Source organism: Seriola dumerili, unplaced genomic scaffold, assembly GCF_002260705.1.
Source record: "Seriola dumerili isolate Sdu_G_001 unplaced genomic scaffold, Sdu_1.0 BDQW01000052.1, whole genome shotgun sequence".
Lineage (NCBI taxonomy): Eukaryota > Metazoa > Chordata > Actinopteri > Carangiformes > Carangidae > Seriola > Seriola dumerili.
This window is the reverse complement of record NW_019174307.1, coordinates 20,518,212-20,541,397: the sequence shown is the minus strand read 5'-3', so window position 1 is coordinate 20,541,397 and position 23,186 is coordinate 20,518,212. Positions and strand designations below refer to the sequence as shown.

General features: G+C 41.7%; 1 protein-coding gene across 1 annotated transcript in view; it reads right to left on the bottom strand.

Annotated features, from left to right (window-relative positions):
* Positions 1-5,825: 5,825 nt before the first annotated feature.
* Positions 5,826-23,186, bottom strand: part of tbx15 (T-box 15) — a 35,699-nt gene continuing 18,338 nt past the window's right edge. The window contains exons 4-8 of the mRNA XM_022741086.1: positions 22,469-22,640; positions 16,129-16,296; positions 15,599-15,663; positions 9,512-9,609; positions 5,826-6,658 (exon numbers count right to left, since the gene is read on the bottom strand). Of these exons, the coding sequence (XP_022596807.1) occupies positions 5,826-6,658; positions 9,512-9,609; positions 15,599-15,663; positions 16,129-16,296; positions 22,469-22,640 (1,336 nt within the window). The remainder of the gene's footprint in view (positions 6,659-9,511; positions 9,610-15,598; positions 15,664-16,128; positions 16,297-22,468; positions 22,641-23,186) is intronic.

Here is a 23,186-nt window from a genome sequence, read left to right as displayed (position 1 = left end):
TGGTTGTCAATTCATTTTCTGCCAGTTGACTAACAGATTAATCAGCTATGTTTAAGCACAACTTCACTTACCTTACCTTTACCACTGCACATCCTTCTCACACCACTGCAGTTCTCACACTCAGAAAATCAACCCTCCACTGGGATCTCAATATCCAGGTCACCTGCCCAGTCAGTCACACTATACGCTGGATCTCCGAGGACCTGACTGCAAACTGCCACGCAGCACCGGACCTCTCTCATTTAGACACAGGGGCTTCCCAGCAGGGTGTCTTTGTACACAGCAGGCACGGCACCATGGGACGGCCTGGGACGGGCCTGTCTCCATCTGGGCCGGGGGTTTTATCAGAACCACCTGCCTGTGGGGGTCGACCATATCTCAAACATCTCTTTTCCCTCCTTTGGAAAAAGAAAAATCGTTGGGACTGTTTCCTGTTGACCTGCATGCCATCGCTGAGGCCTTTTTTCTGAGAGTGTTTGAATATTTGTGTGTTTTACTTCCCCTTTTCGTGTGTGTGTCTATGTGTGTGGCTGATTGAGCATTACTACTCAATACAGCATGTCTCTAAAATAGAGAAAACTGCATTTTACCCTGCTGTCTGTACTTTTTTGAGTTTGAGGATCAAGATTAAGGGATGTTTTTAATAGAGGACACAGACTGAGGTTTGGCATGTACAGGGTAGAATTATGGTTAAGTATAAGAGAACAAACGTAGTCAACACAAGGTCTTTGTAAGTAGTGATACTTGCATCATTACCATCATTACAAACACATGCTATGAGGACAGGGACTAGTCTTAACATATATAACTATTTAAAATAATCAAGATACAGAGGTTCCTAAGTCAAAAAAATCACTTTTTTGTCTCAACTGTGGAAAAATGTGATAAAACAGAAAAATCCAAGTGTGATATTTTCACACTGTGTGGAATAACTTCTAACTTAATTTCATTTTTATTGTATTTTACTTTATGTTGTTGTCTTTTAAGGCTATATGTATTTTAAAGATAACAGTCTAGTGGGAAAATCATGGTTACAAGACTTTAAATGTTGTCTGTTATGACATATTCTGTTATATTGTGAATACAAGTCAGTATAACATTTGATGTAATTACCGTAATCATTAAACATACTAGGTCAAAGTCACCAATATTCTTGACATTCATCACACATCATTCATTGTTACCTCAAAGATTTACTCTCTCATCCTACCTCAGAATTGTGTTTTTATCATGTTTTGTTTTTGTCTCTTCATGTGTGGTTTACCCAGTTTGGAGACTGAGGGGTGCATGAGATTTCCTGCATTCAGGAAGCTGTGAAGCTGTCTCCAGATCTCCTTTTTCTGCTCTTCCACTCATCTGTCAATTTCAAATCTGTTCTAAATTTACTTTTCCTCGACTGTCCATCTTTCTTCCATTCAGAGAGAGAAGAAAAAGAGAGAATGTGACAACCGTATGTAGAGAGGAACAAAAGTTTTACAGTTGGCCATGGTTTGATTTTTTCTTTTTTCTTTTTTTTCGGTTTCAAATGTTTTGCCTGCAATGTGAATTTCCAACTAAGACGAGAAACTCTTTTCTTGTTCCCACACGAATTCAGTCTGTGAGGGAATGAGTTGTGGTTCATTGATCATGTTTGTTGGTTGACAACATCAACAGAAGCTGAATGTCTGAATGTTTTAGTCCAAAAAAAAAGGAAAAGTTATCATCAGCACTGACATGATGATGGCAGAAATAACAGAAAAATTCAATATGGAACAAAATGCATTGCATTCTGGTATACGAAGTCTTTTGGTAAGTAAGTTAACTAACGGACAACAATGTACTGACAAGAACTAACTTTCGACTGGTTGTTATTATTTGCTGAGTTACTATTGCTCCATTTCGCCATCTCTCTTTTTGAATGCCTAGTTATTAGTCTGTATTCAGGCCTTACAATCACTATCACAATCACTATGACCATTAGAAAATTAGATTGTGACAATAAAGAAAATGTTGCAGGGAAGTTGTGATTACAAAATAATTTGTTCGTGATTTTTTTTCTCTTTTTCATGCAATAATCAGAATATGAGCAAGAAATTACTACTATTATTATTGTTCTTGTTTTGGGATGTCAGCATCAGCCAGACTGTCTTCTCATGATCATTTCATAAAAACATGTTTCTGATGTTGTAATTTTGTCTATAATCATCAGACAGAAGCGAATATCGCTGCAACAGATTCTCTCTCATAATTTAAACAGTTTTGAGTTTGAAATAAGAAAAAGAAATAAGTCACTGATCACGAGAGTGTTTCCTCTTAGTTGCAGCTTTTATTTGAATAATAATAGTTAAATCATCAGTGGGAGTTACTATGAGAGACTATGATGATAAGACTTATATACTTTCATCAGATGAGGTAATTATCTTCACTTTTTTTGCCTCAGAGATCTGCACTTCTGTGACTGTAAAAACACTGGCCACATCACCAGAGTCTGTATGTTTCTTTTTCTAAGCTTGACATCTATATCATGACTTTATCAATCCTTAAATAGATTCAAGATGTTCCTTGAAGGAGAAAACACACACACACACGCACACGCACATACATGCACACACATTGGTGTAAGGCGGCTGATGGTATGTGAAAGCCCTTTGTGAAAGAGCAGTGATTTAGTGCTTCAATACACTTGTCAGGCACACTGTAACACCTCTGAGAAGTGGGTCTACGTCTCCTGTCAGCAATAATTTACAGTGAAGATGAGTCAAGCCGAGGAATCTCAAGCATAAGAGAGGAATAAACACAAGAGGGCAATAGTTTACCAGGAATTTCTGATTGCAGTGTCTCATATTAACTCACACTCTGTCATATCAAAACCAGACCCTCACATCCAAGAAATTAAAACAATGTTTGTCCTCTCTTTTGCATATGGTCACTGAACCCCCCCGGGCTGGACTTGCATCCAGTAGAGTTCCCCAGAGAGCGATTCTGAGTCTGTTAAAATGTCCGAAATGTGTTCGGAGGGAAAGATCAATGGCTGAAACAGTGGGGGATTATGGGATACCCTCCAGTCAGCGTGCTGTCACTCAGAATGGCCTCAAAGCGGCAGATTAGGCACCAGATCCCTCTCATCTCTGTCAGAGGATCTCGTTAAAATACCCAGTCCTGTATCTCAAATTGTTCCAGTTTCATGTTTTACGGCGAGCCGGCCTCACTCTGCCATTAATCAGTCAATGGGATCGTTTGCATATTTTGTTCCTAATGAAAGACGCCACGATGAAAGGCAGAGAGTGGCTGTTACTGTTACTCAAGCCTGGCCATTCTTTTCCACTTAAGGACCTGATGGATAGTTTACGGTATAAAAACAGACCTGCAGTGCATTATGTCATGCCGCTGCCCTGTGGATCCATGTGCACTGCTCCTCTTTACAAATACATCTCCTAATTTAACAGGCTCTGAAGTAAATTTGCAGCGAAGATGGGTGGGGGGTGGTTGGGTGAAAGAGGTGGGGGGGGGGTGATTTTGAATGCTGCTGGAACAAGAGAGGGGGTGTATATCAGACAAATAATGTGAATAATTATTGGAAATAATGTCCAGATAGATGGAGCGGAGCCAAATTATGAAATCATGCGCTTCTCTCCGGTACATCACCCCGCTCATTATTTGAAGTCATGCTCTGGAAAAACAGGTGTTTCCAATACTGGGTCGTTGTCTCCACGGTCCCGCAACCCCTTCATTTTCTTATGATGGTTCAGATATGATATTTCATGGCTGGGGCCGTACACATGATAGGAAGTGATTGGGGAGAGCCGGTCAGAAGACATCCGTGTAATGGATGCTGATTGGCCCCGGCTAAATCCCCAGAGCATGTGCCTGTGTAACAAGAGGGGAACCACAAAGCTGCAGGAATGATCCTAAATTCTGCATGTTTTCCTTCTCTTGGACGTTCAAATGATTACAGGGGGATTTCTCTGTCTTTTTAAACAGGTGCCATATTTATATGCATCATGCACAACAGCAGGGCAGCTGAGTGCAGTTGGCACAAGAGCTTTATTCTTCATTCTTGTAATAAACAAAACCAGCAGGGAGAAAATTTGCCCTTTTTTTGGGTCTTTTTCTTCCAGTTTGGTTTATGATCGATGCATTACGTCAGTGTTTGAAGCCCATGTCTGTGATGTGGAGCAGAGCAGATGTGTCCGTTTTATAAGTGGAGAACACTCTCTTGTGTGATTAATAATCATGTCATTTGTTTTAGCCTGGAAAGTAGGTTAAACTCCCGCAGTTACAATCTCACTCTGCTCCAAAGGCACGCGTGTTTTTAGAAGAATCATTTGTCATTTCCAAAAGCTAATTAGTAAATAGCTGTGAAATATGGAACATCCGGTATGTAAAAAGCAGCTTTATTTTGTTGATTACCAACTGTAAACACTATAATTTGTTTTGCTCATGCTCTCCACATTACTTTGTAAGAGCAACTCCTGTCTCCTATGAGTTCTGGGGAAAATTTCTCCATGGCGAATTACAAATAAAAACATCTTTGCCCGTTCTCTTGAGTTGGAAAACAGCGTATGTTCTTCATTTTTGCAGAATAATTGTCTTAAAGATCAGGTTTACTTTGAAAATCTACTGCTAATGAAGAGAAAAATCAAAACCATGTACATGAATTGAAACGTTTATTGAGCTTTTTTACGTGCTTGGCACCTGTATTTACATTTTTTCAAAATGCCTCCAAAAGAAAAAAAAAAAAGAATTATTTTGCTATTTCCCTTTTTTTCCACACATTTTCATTAACAGATCGGCCTGTAAAATTGTTATATTGCTCAGCACTTAAATACACATCTCTACAACACACCAAAACATACTTTAATTACTCTGTTTTGCTATTGCTTCTTTTTATAACTTCTCACACAACAACCTTTAAGCTTATGTTATTGATTGCATTTGCCATCTTATTTATATATATGCTTAAAAACATAATCCACTCAAAAATAGTGAAGCCATTCCAGTCTATGAGGACAACAGGTTGAAGTTGTGTGGTAGAGTCCTGAACTCTCACGTACGAGAGTCTCTGCTGGGAAGAGACAAGAGAGCTCCTCAGTTGACCTGACCTACAGTTCTCTTGACTTACTGCGTCCATGTGTTGTATTCACCCTGTTTGGCGGCTGCAGCGCCCAGACGCTCCACCGCACATACTCCTGCATATATGTAGAGCGGTGAGTCACTCAGTGATCTTGTCCAGTTGTTCCTTTCATTCCAGCCAGAACTTCAGACCATGACGGCGACCACTGACCCCCTTGACATTTCTAAAACGATACAACACAAGTGCTGCTGAAGTAAAAACTTCTAGATCACAGTGAAGATTCTTTGGTTACAGGATATCATGACCTGATAGTCTTTGAGTCCCCCCCAAACAAAAGAATCAAGAATGAGTCACTTGAAGAGGCTATTGCTACTATTGCACCACTACATATTCACAACTGAAAATCCCTTCTGAACCGGAGCATGTGGGCTCCTCCTCCTCCTCCTCCTCCTTCGTACACTGATCTGAGTTTGTTGTTTCTTTCCTCTCATAAACAGTAAGAGAGTCAAGTTGCTGTCCCAATTTTTCACTTTATTAATACATAGATAATTTAATAATACTTTGACTCCCTCTATATTGCTTTGTAGCCTAAGTGGTGGAAAGTCTTCAAAAACAAAAACATGGGATGATGTCCTTTTCTGAAAGGTTTCTTTTGTAACTCAGTACGTTAACTGTTCGACATCGACACCAAACCGGGTTCATAGATTAGAGATTTGCTTTTCAGCTGAAAGACTTCAGAAACACAGAGGACTGTGAGGTCGGAGCTCAGTTTCTACACCATGTGCATGGACATCTGAGAAGAGGAGCCGTATTGACGACCATCACAAGAGCTGCTGCCCTGCTGGCCGCTGGCGGTGTTGCCGATCATGTGCATAGTGTCCATACTTCCGTTGGACAGGTACTGGCGCTCAGCGAAGGCCCCGGCGGGAGAGGAGGAGCAGAGCAAACCTCCCTGGGGCTTCTCGGGGCTGGCGGCCAGGCGAGGAGAGGTGGGGAAGTTGTATCCGTACAGGTTGTAAGGGTTGTGCAGGGAGAAAGCGTTGTAGGAGCCCTGCTGCACGTGGTGGTGGCTCCCGCTGAACATGTGGCTGGAGGAAGGGGATGATCCAGATGAGGAGGACGAGGCAGAGCCGGAGCTACCTCCGGCCTGCATCACGTACTGAAGCTGCGAGGCCGGGAAGGAGCCGAGCTGACCGCTGTAGGCATCCATCTTGCCTCCAGTGCTGCTGCCACTACCACCGCCAGTCAGGGAGGCGTGAGTGCTACCCTGCATGCCAGCAGCAATCAAGGAGGAAGTCCTCTGCGGCAGGAAGGACTCGGAGGGCTGAGCAGAGGCCACAGCGCCCCCTGCAGCCTGGAGGCGTCCGTAGGAGCTGTCGGCCAGGCCGCCGTAGCCCTGCAGCGCCGCCATGTTGCTGCGAGCGCAGGCCGGGTACTCAGACAGGCCCAGGTTGCAGAGCTGACTTTCCCTGCAGCCCACATTGAAGGTGTTGGGAGCAAGGTGGAAGGTCGGAGGGGAGCAGGAGGGGGACAGGAGGTGTGCCGCACCAGAGGGGGAGGGGGTTCCTGTGCTGGAGGTGGTGGGCGAAGTGCCTGTGCTTCCACCTGGAAAACACAAATACAGACAGAATGAAATACAGTGGCATTTTATAGGTGCTTTTATCTTAGTGAAGACTCAGATCCAAGAACAGATCCAGATAACAGTTAAAATACTTTTGCTCCATTCAAGTCTTCATGATGGATCATCATAAATCAGATTGTAGCTGATGAGTCATTTTATTCAGCCATAAACAAAGTGAAGCATGTGTGGTTCTTTTTCAGTTTATTGTATTAGAATGAATGTAAGTGATGCGATCTCTTTGTTTATTTATTTTACATAAAAGGCGCAAAGAAAAGTGGTGTTCAGCTGCCACATTTTATCATATGTCCACAAACCTTTTTCCCCCCCAGAAAATTTGATATGATGGGAAAGTGACATGAATCCCTGCCTGTCTACCTTTGACCTCCCTGTGGAGGGTAGCAAGAAACAAACAGGATTTCCCTGTGGGGAGGTATTAGTATTAGTCTCTCATTTCCAGACCTCCACATCCTTTCTACCCTGTGGCAGTGCAGGAGAAATGTGTTGGAATGTGGAAAGAGACAGATTTTTTATTTTTTTTTTCTGTACATCCACAGAATAAACCAAGGGATCTTGTTTTTCTGCAGATTCTTCATCATCAGGATGCATCTTCAAATTCAATTCTTGTGTCTTACTTTCTAAAGAGCGGGCAGAGGCAAAATGCAGTAGTAATTGCTAATGGGAACACTTCCCAGTGGTCCACATGCATTGAGTCAGGCTAATAAACTAAGCAGTAAACTACATTATGAATTCACCTGTCGCCAATATAATAAATGACCTAGTTGATCCATGTGGAACTTTTTCAAACTCCGACCCTTAGACTAATTGCAGACCACTCTTTGAACCTGTGCTGGGTACGCGATCGTGAACTATACCATAAAATATATAGTGCTGGTATGTGGAGATAAATATGGCTTCAGTTTTGACCGTGTCTGGTCAACAGAGCCACCACAGTCCCTCCCTCCATAAAAAGCCACAAGCGCTGAGTTTAGACATGTACTATACTGTTCAGCTGAAAGGGGAAAAGGGGGAATATGTATATAACTACATCACAGAGAAAAAAAAAAAGGTTGGCACAAATCGTATCCACTAAGTCAAGCCTTTCATAGTGAAATGATAGCTGTGGGATATCAATCGCATATTTCTCTATTAATGAGACTTTGGCCTGGGTTCATCTTGCTGTTGGAGAAATTCAGTTTGAAACCAGAATGAGGAGGAGGCATAACTAAATAATCCAGGACTCGCTTGGCTGGGGTTCTGATTTTGCACCATATGCCTTCGATAATATTGCTGCAGCGCTCGGCTCTGCTCTGCTCTGCTCCGAGGAGATATTGGGGGGGAGGGGGGGGGGGGGACCTTTGCAGGGCGGAAGAGGAGAGAGAGAGAGAGAGAGAGGAAGAAAGCAAGGTAGACATATATGAGGAAAAAGAGAGAGAAGGGAAGAGAGGATGACAGTTTGGTGATGTCATGTTTTCTTCTGGTTTGAATGGCTCAAGGTGCTTCAGTGGAATAGTTGATTAGATGAAGGGAAAACGGTGTCCACACTGCGCACGTACACCACGGCGTCCTTACAGGGTGACACAGGGTTCACTGGCGGCGCAAGGACTTTAATTAAATCCTAATCACTTTGGAGGAGTTTAATGATAACAAACACATGTCCGCCTGCTCAGACGGAGCGTCACGTCATGCCGACCTCCAGAGGTGACCGGGACAGGGTCAGCGAGGAAACAGAGTTGCGTTAAAGCGGCGAGGCCCTTGATATGAGCCATGACTAAGACCTTGCGCCGGTGCTGGACCCGATACAAAGGGAGGTGGCCCGACTGACGCTGACTCGTGTCGTGGAGCCGTCCAAAAGCCACAGGCTTTGTTTAACGATTTTATTTTCAAGGGCTGCGCGAGATGTGAAAAGTTCAGCAGACGCAGGCCGACCTGCCAGAGGAGCAGCGTATGGCCAAGCTCAAATGAAGGACAACCGTAGCTGATGTAGTGTGTGGTGAGATATTCAAGGAAAATATGCAGAGGGAGAGTTCAGGTTGGGACAGCACATGCACCAAAGTCATGCTAATTACCACTGCACACTACACTTAGCGTGAACTTAACTATTCATTACCACAAATTGGATGATATCAACTTAACTGCTTGTAGAAACCAAACAATTTTAAAGAAAATTAGGACTGACATGATATATTAAAGACATAAGATTATGAATCGGAAGGTTATCAATGAATTCAGAATGTGTCTCCTCATCGTGGTCATCGATATGACCTCTGAGGATTCAGGTGACATGCAAAATTACCCAATTCACTGGAAAAGATCTCGTGAAATGACCATTTGAATCATGGGTTTACATTATAGTTTCTTCATTTCAAGAGCAGACTGTGCTTCATCTCAGGAATGAAGATTTTCCCATATGAGTTTTGTTGGGGAAAAAAGCTGATCAGATGTGGTCAGTGAGCTTTAATGTGTCTGTCTGAGGAGAAAAGGTCAGAAAAGTAAAGTTCTGTTGAGTGACTGTGTGTGAGCGAGGCAAAATCTGCCATAGAAAGCATTTTAACACTCTGACAAATGCTATTAGCAATGCTCCTTTCATATCTGGGGTCATATGGAGGTCAAATCATCAACTTTGAATGCCAGTCCTTCAGAATAAAACAGAGCTTCAACAATAATACAAAGTAGAAATCCAAATGGAGACACAGAGACCAGTTTCTACTTTGACCCTGATATTTTTGTCCTTTAATATTCTGCTCTAAATCTTTTGTCTACAAGTAAAATCCCATAGAAAAACAGAGAATTAGAAGAAGACAAGAAGGGCTGAGACAAACAGCGTGCGATGGACTCACCTTGCTGTTTCTGCATGTTGGTGAAGTCTTCAAACGTGAGGGTCCTCACAGGAGGTCTCCAGAAAGCATAAGTCTCCATGATCGCCTCCAGGCCGGTCCTGACAGAGACACACAGACAGACAGAGAGAAAATTCAGAGCACAAATAACAGGAGACAAGAAAAGGATCTGGAGAATGAGACAATAATGGCCTCTTCATATGAATGTTGACCTGACGACGTGAACACACAGAAACAGAGGGTTTACTGTTACTGGTCTTAGAATGGATTAGGATTGAATTTAAGATTTTATTGGGGTGTAGTTTACTGCTTAAATCTTTACTGAACAATGATAAATAAAAAAAAATAAATAAAAAAAAGTTTATTCATTTGTAATCTGATGTTGCTGTTTTGGGTCATTTTCCCCTGTTGTGTCCGGTGGTCTTTAGATCAGTGTTTTCTGTTATGCTTGTTTTCCCTTTATATTCAATCAGTTGCCACTTTATGAAGCACACCTACACAATCTAATGCAATGAAATACAACTGTTCTGCCACATGATGCCTATAATGTTCAGTTTTCCTTTCACGCTCTCACAGTTGTATAAATTAAATTATATGTTTTAGCACTGAGGTCAGAATTAGTGTTGGCGTCGCAGTGGACTGCATTATATTCAGAGGTGAATTTTAATATTCTGCCTCCCCTATAATGTAGTCCAATAAAACACCACCTTTAAATGACCTGAGTAATAAATATCTAATTCAATTTGCACATTTCCAACAGTGTCAACAAAAGCTGGGCATTATAAAGAGAGCAGAGCTGTTATAATGAATCACAATAGATTGCACAGGTGTATCTAATAAAGTGTACTTTATAACACTGTGTCTGAAGAAGTGCTATGAAAATAAAAGCTATTTTTATATTAATAGTCATAAAATATATGACCAGTGCAGGTGTGTGTGTGTGTGTGTGTGTGTGTGTGTGTGTGTGTGTGTGTGTGTGTGTGTGTGTGATGGATATGGGTGAGAGACAGAGACAGGATTAGTGAGTAAGAGCAAAAATATTGGAAAGATTAGTTGAACAGAGAGGGGAAGCGATATTCATGAATATTTGTGTCTGTGTGTGTGTGTGTGTGTGTGTGTGTGTGTGTGTGTGTGTGTGTGTGTGTGTGTGTGAATGAGAGAAGGGTTGGTGGTAAATGAGTCAGACTGAGTGAGAGAGTATCAGAAGGAAAAGAGAGAGAGAGAGAGAGAGAGAGAGAGAGGGCGGGAGAAACTGGAGTCCTGCTCGGAGGAAACTGGAGCCATTAAAAAGGAGCAAGTTTTTACTGAGCACATAAATCTGGGTGACGTTTCATCTTGAATCTGTACACGGTTCTCCTTCCTGCTTGATTTACTTCCCTGCGCGCCGCTCGCCATGTTGTTTTAGGGCCACTAGCTCCCTGGCCGTAGCAGCTCGTTAGTGCGCCATGCTAATCGGCCCGGGCCTCGCCATCACTGCACTCATTCATACGGTCACGCTGCCGCGGGACCAAAACCCAACAAATGAGCTGTATCCCTCCGCCAGGCCGTAAAGCCCGGTCACCAGACACAACTGACGACACCACCGTACTTTGGAGGGTTCTATATTAAGATGCTGTTAATAAAGTCAGAAAAAACAAGCTGGTGCTTAATTTGAGAATTAGCAGTGCAGGTTTGCCCTTTTCTATTAATTTATATTTCCCCCTCAGTGTGGAATTAGTTGGTAACGTTCCACAGCAAACAGGCTGCGTTCACACTGTGTCGACTTGCTGCTAAAATCCAAAGAAAAGTTTTTTTGGATGACTGTTAATGTCGCTCATATCCGACACTAATATAAACTGAATTTAAAATACTCATGTGGCAGAGTAACGATAACAAAAGATGTCACACCGGTTTTAATGTTTGCAGCTTCTTGTTTCCAACACTTACACTTCAGTTGCTGCTGTTGCCTCCCACTTTTGTATCCAGCCCGACCCGACTTCAAATTATTACAGGATGATAAATCTGAAATTTTCTTAACAAATATAAATGTAAAAGGTCTTGATTTTTCCTTCAACATCCAAATGTGTTTTTCTACTTTTATCTTATTGAATTGGTTAAAGGCCCAGTCTTGTGTTTCTGTGTTTGTTGTCACTGAATTAAGACATGTGATATGTATTTCTCTTTTTCTTTTTGATGATTGCAGTTTAAACTTTGACCTTTAACCTTTCTGATCCCAGTCAGTGTGTCCATCGTCACAATTAACGTTACACAACAAGCATTGTTCAAACTCACAAAACTGCGCTTTAAATTTGAGCCGAGATTCAAAGTTTTCCAGCATTGGCTTTAAATATTTAGTATAAATGTGATATTTCGGTGCATTACACATCTGCAAAATACATGTGGTGCTGTCAGGGTGGAAAAATGTTTCATCTAACTTTTTATACCTAAAAAGGAAAATTGATAAATACACCAATGTGTAATTACAAAACAAAATGGCTGGAGCGTTCAGATTCCTTGAAGCACCTGTAATGCAGATCAGAACTAGAGCTGAAAGAGACATGACACACACTCCTTCATCATTTTTCCTCACAGCATTTGGCTCCTGTCTGCTCACATATCTTCGTGTTTTCTCCATTAATACACCTTTCCTTGGGAATTATGTTTACAAAATGTGATTAAGCTTTTTAATGTGAGGGCCCCCCCCCCCCTTCCCCCTCTCTTCAAACTGGCTGGACACTGGAGAGTTTGACTTTTTAGTTGAATCAGACTGAAGTGCTGTGTGTGAGTCGGAGGACGAAGGATCAGTTTGAGACAGACACTGTGCGTGACAGTGAAAAAACAAATGTTGGTGCAATCAGACCAACATTTGATTTCACATATTCACTTACTGCACAGGAGCCAATCACAAATCAGATTACTCTTTATTGAAACCAACCCAGCTGCACCTGACTCTGATGCCAACATCTAACCACCGCTGAGACTCCATGATGATGTTAGTCCCACGGCACCAGGTTGTTTTTATGTCTTGATTGATTGTCTGGATTTTAACTTGTTTTAAATGTCAGTTTTGATCTTTTTTTTCTGCTTTGTTTTTAATGCTGCTACTTTTTTTTTTTTTTACCATTTTTTTGAGTAGTTTTAATCTACTCTAAAGCACATTATATCACCTTTTTTAAATCAGAAATAAAACGCAGTTATTATCATAATCAAGGCTCATCCTCATAATTCATAAGGTAGTACCAGAATTTAACTTGACACTTTGTTGCCATAGAAACGCTTTTTTAAAATTCTATTTAAATCACAAATAAGACCTGAAACTTGGCTATTAATGAAGAAATCAACAAATAACCTGAACCTCCCTCATCACCGTCCCCCTTTTTATTTTCTTATATTTCATCTTATTTTTTCTGTGTTTTATTATTCATCACTTACTCATATATTTACTTATTATCTATTTATCCCCCTCCTCCCCCTCATGAGACTCCTTGGTAGCCGGGTGAGGGAAGAGGGACGACCTCCCAGAGGGGAAGGAACCAAGAACTGGTGTGGGTGGGAGTGGGCTTGCAATAGATAACCACAGAACACCGTTAACTCTGCTGCCATTTGTACATGTTATTAATATCTGCTCAAAAACAATAAAGATCTGAGCCACATGCAAGTCAACAAAATCTAAACTTCAAGCTACAACAATCCACAGTTACATTTCATGTCGAGCAGACGCCCTCATCCACAGTGACCTTACAGTATGTGACCAATTAAACCACAGAATAATTATGCAAAAGCAGCAGCAGGAGGATCAGGAGGTCAGAGCTGCAGCTCATTAACAAGATTCATGACTAATCAAAGACAAAAAGCATGAAATCGGAGGATTTCAGGGGAGGGTTCTTTAAGGTGACAGAATCTGACGCTCCCACTTGAATCTGAACAACAACGAATCCCCACAGAGCTGAAGGGAAGGAATCACCAGCCGTACGTGAGAGTAACTTCATTTTCTCTCTCCACGGACAAATATCTCATCCTCCGTTATCTTTTCATCTGTAGCTTTTCTGCAATGAAATTCTAATGCCACTTCATAAATCAAACAGTCTATTGTTTGAAAAATGAAAAAAGATGTCTCAAATATCTGTGTGCCAATAATGCAGACCAGATGAGGGGGCTGCTTTCATGTGCGGTTCAGTACACTCCCGCTCCCCCCCCGCCCGCCCCCTCCTCTCCTCCACAAACGTTATATATGATAATTCAGAAACTGAGAGGAATCGAGAGAAAGGAGAAACCAAAAGAGAGAGAGTGAAAGGAAGGAAAGAGGGTGCGAAGAAAGGAAGAGAGCGAGACGAGAAAAAGACAAGTGAGGGAGAGAAAGCGACGGCTTGTCTTTATTGACAAAATCAAACACCTTCAATAATATCATTAGCTTGGTCAACATGTTTTATCATGACGAGCAACATGAGTTTTGACTCTACAGTGTCAGCAGCCAATGGGAGTGCTCCGTCTGGCTGACATCATCACACTGGCAGTGAGAGCACAGCTGATGCAACTACTGAAAGGATCAGAGCAGTCAGACTGTGAACTGTTTACAGTCGCACATTGACACTGACAGTCACAGCAAACAGTCGGCAACATCCTCTCTCTGCCCCTGTCTGTCTGCGTGTGTGTGTGTGTGTGTGTGTGTGTCTGAGATTCAACACATCTCAAAGAATCCCATTTTGAGTCTTAAAGTGTGCGATGTTGCATGAGTGGTACAGTGTGTGGGAACGTGTAATGAAAAGCCATGACTTCAGACAGAGTGTTAATAACCCCGTGAGCGTGGATTTGGTGCTTTGCAGGTCAAAAGATGTCTAGACGTCTAGGTTAAAATAAACTTCATCACATGTAACCATTGTTCTGACGTCAGTTTACGACGACAGTATATTTCAGTCTGAAGCAGGTCCTAACTATGTGTTGAAATACTTTTTATGGTTTTATGTAACCGTATGAAAAAAAAAAAAAAAAACGTCTAAAAAAATATTATTCAGCCAACTTTTAACCTATGAGAGCGGGACAGGAGGGAGACGCAGCACGAACTCAATAGCATTCAGAAGTCTGGACTCAGAGCCATGAACGTCTCCATGTAGACGTTCAGGACGCAGAAAACAAATTCAACAGAACTTCCTCATCATGGGAAAAAGTGGCGGTTTATTTGAATTTACAGGTGAAATAACCTCATGCACACGCCAGATTTTTTTCACTTGTAAACCAAGAGACTGGTTAGATCTCTCACTGTCTCTTTTGCTCAGTGTATATTTTAGATCTACACTCACTGAGAGACACATTTTAAAAGGGGACATTTGCAGCACCGGCCTCCATGTTTGTGCTGTTTCGGCGGTGTCGTGTAGAGTCCATCAACACCCTGCTGGACAGGTGTGATCATCAGTGTGTGGGTCCATTCACAAATCCTGTTTTTCATCTACTTCATGCAGAGGTTTAAGTATGTTTGTAGACTCATGACTCTGACGAACTCGTAACATGTGATTAACTACGCAAATAATTTACAGTTAGGATTGAAGGTGGATGCATCCTGCTACGCTGCAGGATGCATCCACCTTGAAGCGACACCAAGCAAGTTGACTGCTGCCTACGGTCGTCACGTTACACCACAGTGAATTACTTTGAGGTATGTAATTAGAGCGTGACAAGTACAACATCTGTGTCTGGCTTCGTGGTGCCAAAAAAAGCAATAAACAGGTGAAATTTGATGCTGATCTAATAATTAATTTCTATATTTTATTTCTATATTTGATGCTTGATCAGTGTTAGTTGCATTTTGCATGTTGAGATGAATGAGACAGTGAGAGAAATAAAGGGAGAGGTGTGTAAGGGTCTACCAGTGACTCTGTCCCTCTGTGCTGCAGATCTGAACTGTTCCTCTTGGCAACAGACAGAACAGCTGCTTTTATATAGAGCAGCATATGGTACTAAGTGCTATCTTCAGAGGATTATTTCCATATTAAAGATCATGCATAAAAATAAAAAAATAAAAAGAAGTGATTTTTGTGGCGCAGCATGGAAACGACTGTGACAGGCCGTATTGTGTGGCTGCTCAGTTGGTAAACAGATGCTGTGATGACACTGTACCTGTTTCTGCCAGAGTCCCGGAAACCTTTGGCGAAGGGGTTGCGGTCGATCTTTAGTCTGGTGATCTGCAAACAAGAAAAACATGGAGAGGAGACTCTTGTGATCACTGCAGCTGAAGATTAATTTGCAGCACCTTTTCCAAAACACATACATATGCCATCTGCTCTGTGTTACTTTGCAATAAATTGCATTAATATTAAAAAGTGAGGAGTCATCCTTTGTCTCTGTTTATTTTTAAACCTTCAACAAGGAAACATTATTGGTTCCTACTGTGCCATGGAGTATTTCCAACTGGCTCCATAAGCCAAATGGTTATTTCTGATAAGCTCAACCTGAGAGGACAAGTTCGTCTCTACTGTAGTTAGAAAAACAGATTGAGGCTCTGAATTCTTTTGACTTTGGCTAAAAAAAAATGACTCTATTTTGCAGGGAATTGCTTGAATTTGCATCGTCGGAAAATTTGTAGGGTGAGTGAGTGAGTTCATGCAGTTTTCCCCGTGAGGAAACAAAGTGGGAGGTGCACAGCATACCTGCTGGTTCTGGTAGGCGGTGACAGTGGTGAAGACGGTCTCAGGGAAGCTGAAGGTCTTCACTCCCTCCCCGCTGGGCACAGGCTTGTTCGGAGACAGTTCGCTGCTGAAGTCCTTCCTGATGACATGAACACGAGGCTGATACTTGTGCATGGAGTGGAGGATGATCTGAAAGTATGAGAGGACAGAAGGTGAAGTTGGGCTACTGTTTTTAATATCATTAGTCATATCAATCATCAGAAAACCAAAAATTAAACCACTTCAGTCCAGAAATTTGTCTCCATGTTTGAATCTGCGAGTAACTGGATTTTGCATGTTCTTGAAATCAGCAAAAATGACGCTGAACATCTTCCAACCTGAGAACGTTCTGACTTTTAATCTTCCCTATTTTTTAATCCTTTGAAGTTATAGTTACTACAGGCAAAACTAAAAATCCCATCCTCAGGATTGTTGAATCTGTTTTTGCTTGTAATACATAGAAATGACCAGAGAAAACATTGAAAGTGCAGATGTTAATCTTCCTTAAATGGCAAACATCAAAAAAAAAGATGTCTTCTTCTTCGTCTGACAGCTGGATCAGGTTTTGGTCTCGGCCAAACTCTCGGCTTCTCTGCAAACCCACAATACATGCACTTCCTTAATAACATCAATTAGCTCTCTATCAGAGCGGCGCGACATTAAGCGGAAACTAAGTTCACAGTGCGATGACGCTCGCAGGAGGGCAGAGGATTATTTCACAGCGGAGTGGAGGCGTCAGCCGGTGTCGGCCCCAGCCTCGCCTCAGGGCCTCGGTCTGCTCTTGATTAATCTGAGAGTGAGAAAACCTCCCCAGAGCCAGAACACCCCCGACCTCCCCTCTCTGCTACAACAGAGGGGGTCATTTCAAACCGGGGCCGTGGGGGGAAAAACAGCTCAGAGTATCAGAAACACTACATTTAATGTTCCAGACCTCAAGTCACACACACACACACACACACACACACACACACACACACATAGATGCATACTCTGCTAATCTGCAGTGCTCGTTATTTAAAAAATGCTCAGTGTTGCTCGGCGTTCATTTCCGTGGTGTTTCGGCTCGCTCTGCTCAGAGATCACATGTCTGTCAAAGCGCGTGGGCGGGGCTGTGGTGTGTTTTTCCTCGGGTGCTGCGTAGATGTTGCGCAAAAGCGTGTTTCCCCCCTAAGAAACCAATGTCTCCTGGCTGCACGTCTTGACATCAGTTTTACACCAGGGAAGAATTACTTTCATATTCTGTCGGCTGCTTCCTGCTGCTGTTCTTTCAAATGGCAAAACAGCTTTTTTAAAACGGAGATTACAGAATAAAAGTAGCCTGACAAAAGACAAAGTTTCAATATAATGACTGCAAATCAGGCAAACTTTAGGAGTGAAGGTAAATTACCAGACAACAAGCATTAAAACTGCAGATAGCAAAGCTTCCATGAAGTGAACACAGGTTGAATCACAGTCATGTTTTAGCAATAGAGATTTCACAACTGACACACACAGACAGACGCAGCTGCCTCACGGCCCAGAGGAGTCATGATTTTAGTCCCCAGCCAACCTGAGGTGATGTAAAGTCAAAAGCGGATCACACATCGACACGGTGAACTCACAACATACAAGTCAGAGAGCAGCCAGATAACCTCAGCTGACAGTTGTTCACGCTCACATACAATTAGGCCAATTTTTTTTTTTTTTGTGTGTCATGGTGGATAATGACGTCTTTTTAATCCCCTTTTGAAACTCATCTGGACGTTCACACCACAGAGACACCAGCACATCCCACAGATGTCTGCTGTATCAGTTCACGTTGTTGATTTTTGATTTTCAAACACAGTTATAAAAACACTTTAACGGCCGTGACCATTTAGTGATCAAAGCAATTAATCACAGTCTGTGGTTGAGCTCCCGTGATTTCCCCTGTGAAATTACTCGTTATGGACGAGAACAATGAGGACTCTGAGCCGTGACGGTGTACGAGCGGAGCTTCAACGCCTCGCACACATCACTGCTCACCAGATTGAAGGAAAAGAGGCGAATGGCAGCCTCTTAAGCAACAGCATTGACACATTACAATGCAATGAATCATTAACAGCAGAGCAATTATGGAACAAAATGGAAGCAACAACAAAAGAGAAGTCTTTTGGCCAGTCCGGCCTGCTTCAGCGTTTTATTAGCTTTTCCCATAGAGCAGCAGGGACACACAGGAAATAAAGGACAGGCGAGAGCGACAGCATGAGGCCGATCTGAACCCATGAGGACGATGCCGAACGAATCCAGACAGGCACGAGGTGTCCCGGGGACAGAAACATGTGCTGTCAGCCTACAGCATGATCTCCTCTCCGTACAAGCGACACAACATGTTGCTGTGATAACTACAAGTCACTGACAGAAAAACTATGGTGTTGTGGAAGTTGATGTTTTTGAGTTGAGACAATACACAAAGCCATGCTGCAAATGTTTCTGCAAGCAAAAATATATGTATACTACATATATAATATATGCAAGAGAGTTTGGTAGTGCCATAGTTCAAAGTGCATTGTTACATTTAAAAATCCTGCGATCAGAATTGAATTATTACCAGCATCAAGTACTTTGCTTCTGTTTATAAATCTACGTTGTTAACCTAAATGAGGAGGACTAGAATCAGTGATGCGTTTAAGTACAGTTTCATGATCCTTGTACTTTACCTGATTTTAAACTGCATTTACACTTTATACACTTTATTTTTTAAAAAATATCATTTAACTTCAGTACATTTATTTGACAGCTGTAGTTATAGCTGTTAAATATTCAACATAAAGAACAGAATTTAAAGTATAATACAGATCAGGTCCAACAGCCGCTATATTAAAATGAAACCTACAAATTAATCCATCATTAATAATAATAATCTAATATTATGACATAATGTTATATAAATAGTCACAGGGGTCATTTTCCTGCATAATGACTATTTTTTTTATTTTTGATGATTTAAGTGCATTTTATTGATGTGACTCCTGTAGGATTATAACACAAGTACTTTTCTATTGTTGTGATATTATTTTCTACTGAGCAGAGGATCTGGATGATTCATCAACCACAATGGAAATAAGTCACTTTGTTTTATTGAGTTTTTAATGACTGTAACCACTGCACTGCTGAGTTACAGTGTATTAGCAGTCAGCAAATAAAATTATATAATCAATCATAACCAACAATGTATCTGTTAATTAATTTACAAAAGAGCTGGGAATTATAGTTGAATATACAATATTTATAACTGAAATATAGTGGGGTGGAAGTATTAATCAGTATTGATCCGTATTAAATTGAAATACTCAACAACTGTGAGTAAAATTGTGCCATAGTTTAAGTATCTTTCTCTGCTGTTTAAGCTTATTTTTTATTCTAGTTTGCTTTACAGAGGAAAGAGAGATGAATTATGTGTTTCTGTTTCCTGTCAGACGCTTTGATATTTGAACTGTGCGTCTTGTCTTTGTGTGACGGGTTTTCTTTGGTACGAATGCCGTCATCAGTTAAACCTGAAAATCTCATCACACAAAATCACAAACTGGTAGAGACACTGTTTATCACTCTGGGGGACGATGTGCCGTCTGAGACATAATAAATATGAGACTCTGCTTCTGTTGTGCGCTGCGACGTCTGATGATTCATGACATGTACGGTGTCTGTTTCTGATGAGGCAGACAATTCACGACACCACAAGTCAGGAGGATGAGCGAGAAGTGGTGAGGTTTCCCACACGGGAAGCTCCAAAATTAATTTCCTTTGGCCTCTAAAGCCCCTCCGGGGAAACAAAGCCCTTAAACTGAGCAGCGGGAGAGGAAAGACAACCTCCCCTCCGTCTGAGAGAGAGAGAGAGAGAGAGAGGGAGCACTGAGTGTGAATCCTCGCCCCAACAACACCCATATGTTATTACATTTGTCACCACTGAGCTGATGTGATCATCTGCAGAGCTGCGACAGAGCAGGGACCTGCCAGCTCCACGCAGCCCAGTACGCTAAAACCGAACGCCGCCATTTTCTCGCAGCACTGGAAACATCTCTGTCACAACGCCGTCAAATCATCGCATCACCTAGCGTCTCCGTAACGACTGCGAGCTGCGAGGAGAAACTGATGCTCGTGTCTCAGGCTATAAAGCGGTCTCGTCTATAACGGCTCCACAGTCATGACAGGAGGCGTTGTGCCGTCCTCCGCTGTTTCGACACTCAGACGATGTGATAGAAAAGACAGCACGTCCTCTCCTGTTTCCACCAGCTCATAAAAGAACATGGAGTTCATACAGAACCGGGACACTCCTGCAGCTTTGAGTTACGAGGTTCACTTTCACTCAGGGTCGCCATTTTTCACATTTTTATGATCTTAAAAAGACACACTTTGCAGAATTTGATGTTATTTAACCTTTTATACCTTCTATCCTCTACTTTTAAATTCATATTTTGTGAGTGTATTTATTCAAAAGTAAATGATTTCTTTATTTTTTTGTTATGAGCACAGTTGGGGGGTCGGGGCTGTTGAATTTTCACTGTAGTTGTACCTGCTGAATGTGACAATAAAGTTTTCTCAGTCCTTGTTATCTTTGTAAGAGCCATGTAGTATTAAATATTTAAAGACACTTCAGGATGAACAGTGTATTCTCTTTAATACCAGTTTCGTGCAAACACAGCCACCACCATATCTTGACTTTTTAAGGTTGATGCCTCCTTACACACCCATCAAATATTAACTAATATTAATGCTCATTTGGAGTGTTTCTGTCCTCTTGTCCAATACGCAAAGCTCTTTGGTGGTTAGCACGCTAACGTTAGCGTTCTGAGTTAACCTGGAAAGAAGTTAGGCTGCAGGGATTATTATTAATGCAGCTGCACCAGTGACTCATTAATGATATCATTAATTTTAATATTTTGCTTAGTATTTTCTCAGCTTTCATTGCAGGTTTAAACATAAGGGGCCAATCAAAGCTAATAACCAAAAGCTAACACAGTTTTCCTTCATCTAAAATTGTCCCTTTCCCATGAAATCCATTTCTAACTATAAAGAAGTATAAAGTGAAAATGAGGGATTCACTTCAGCTTGCCGCCCACTTGCTGATTCTACATAAAGACGGCAGTAAATCAAACAAATTGTGGTGTAACTTGTTGCATTACAGTTAAATATTTCACCTACGAAACCCACATTACACATTCAGAGCAGCCAAGAACCAATAAGAGACTTACTTTAGCTCACCACCTCTGTTCCTGACTGGATACAAGCAAGGCAGTAAATTAGACAGACTGTGGTCAGACTTGAATCTTAGCTCAGTGGTGCGGCTGCCGGAGCGGACTACAAATCAACTTCAGTCATTAAGTGCTTTTAACGAAACCGTTTCATTACAAAAAGCTTCACAGAGCCATGAAGGAAATGAATATTACATGTTAAAACAAGGGCACGGGTTCAAATCCCAGACCTCTAATATCTCTCCACGCTAATCCAGGAACCTAATAATATTCAGTCAGAATGGACCATCTTCAAAAGGAGTGTGGGAGGGTGGTAAGCGGCGGAGCAGACCGTCGTGTATTGCAGAAAATCAATTCTGAACAAGTCTCATGGCTCAGTGAGTCATGAAGCATAAAGTCCATGAAGAACAGTGTCAACTTTCCTTTCAAGCAAACGCATCAAAAACACTCCTATCCAAAAAAAAAAAGAAAAACGCCTCACAGCTCCAAGAGTGCATTCATTTCTACAGCACCCCGGAGTGACATGAGGTTTAAAGCACAGAAATGAAACTAATGGATCACAGCTTCAACATTTAAACCCAGAGCCTTTCAGCTGAAATAGCTACCATCTTTGTAACAGGACAGCATGCACAGTCAGCGCTATCACTAAATACTGACATCTGATTGGTCTGTGGATCTGTGGATACAGGAAATGTGTTGGGTTTAATAAAAACAAGTGATTTGTGAGTTTTATAAAACCGCAACAATCACCATCAAAACATGATGTTAAACAACCTCTTTGATGGTGTCATATCTGAGGAAAGACTCGTCTCGTGTCGCCTTAAGGTCGCCGAGGAAACATCAGAATTCAGAACGCACGAACAAGCAAATATGAGATATTTTTTATTGTTTAGTTATTTTTTGGTTTTGGTTTTTCTGCAATGTTCAAGCAAAGTTGATTCACTTATGAAGTAATGTCTCATTGATATGCAGATCCTCTAAATATCTCAACATGCTCTTCAGTCATTTACAGGCACAAACGTGCTGTAACGAACCGTCCTGACAAACTGTTCTCGCTTGCAGCAGGTAAAAGTGTTAAAATAAAGAGATAAAGAGTAAAAGTCTGTGCTTACGTGTCCCTGGTCGTCCAGCTCGTTGTTGGTGAGTTTGAGCTTGTCGAAGCTGACCACCTGCCTCATCCAGGTGTCTCCTGAGGCCAGAGAGTCCGGGTGGATGTAGACCCGCGGTGGCACCGGGGAGTCGGCGTTTCCCGCCACCATCCACTTAGAGCTGTGGTACACGTACCTGCAAGAGAAGACAGGGAAAGTAGGTCTTAAGCAGCAGAACATCAGTCCAGTGAAAAGAAACCGAATCTAACATTTTATTGGGGCAGTGTGATGATGAGACTCGGCAGAGAAAGAAGACGTTCAGAACCTGTGGCTTCTACGGGTGAAACTTTATAGACTGGGAACCAAAAGTGTGACCATAAATTGTAATTGTGGTTTATGGAGAAATCCACGTTTTCTTCTTTTCAGATGCAGGAAGTGGAATCAATGATGATGATGATGATGATGATGATGGTCACAGTACAAACAGTTAAACAACCTTACAGGTTTCTTTTTCTTTCTTTCTTTTTCTTCTTGTGTTTTTCCTTTTTTAAAGTTTTTTGTTTTTGAGCGTCTCCTGCCTTTATCAGACAGTGGTCATGACTTTGCTTAATTTCATGTCATAAATCTGCCTGTTTGAATTTATACATAAAATGTTTGAGTTGCAAATATCAGCTGACAGTGGATGTTCTTTCTTTGAACGGTTTGCAGGAATATGAGGCCCTACTGTTTTCTGAATCTGTGA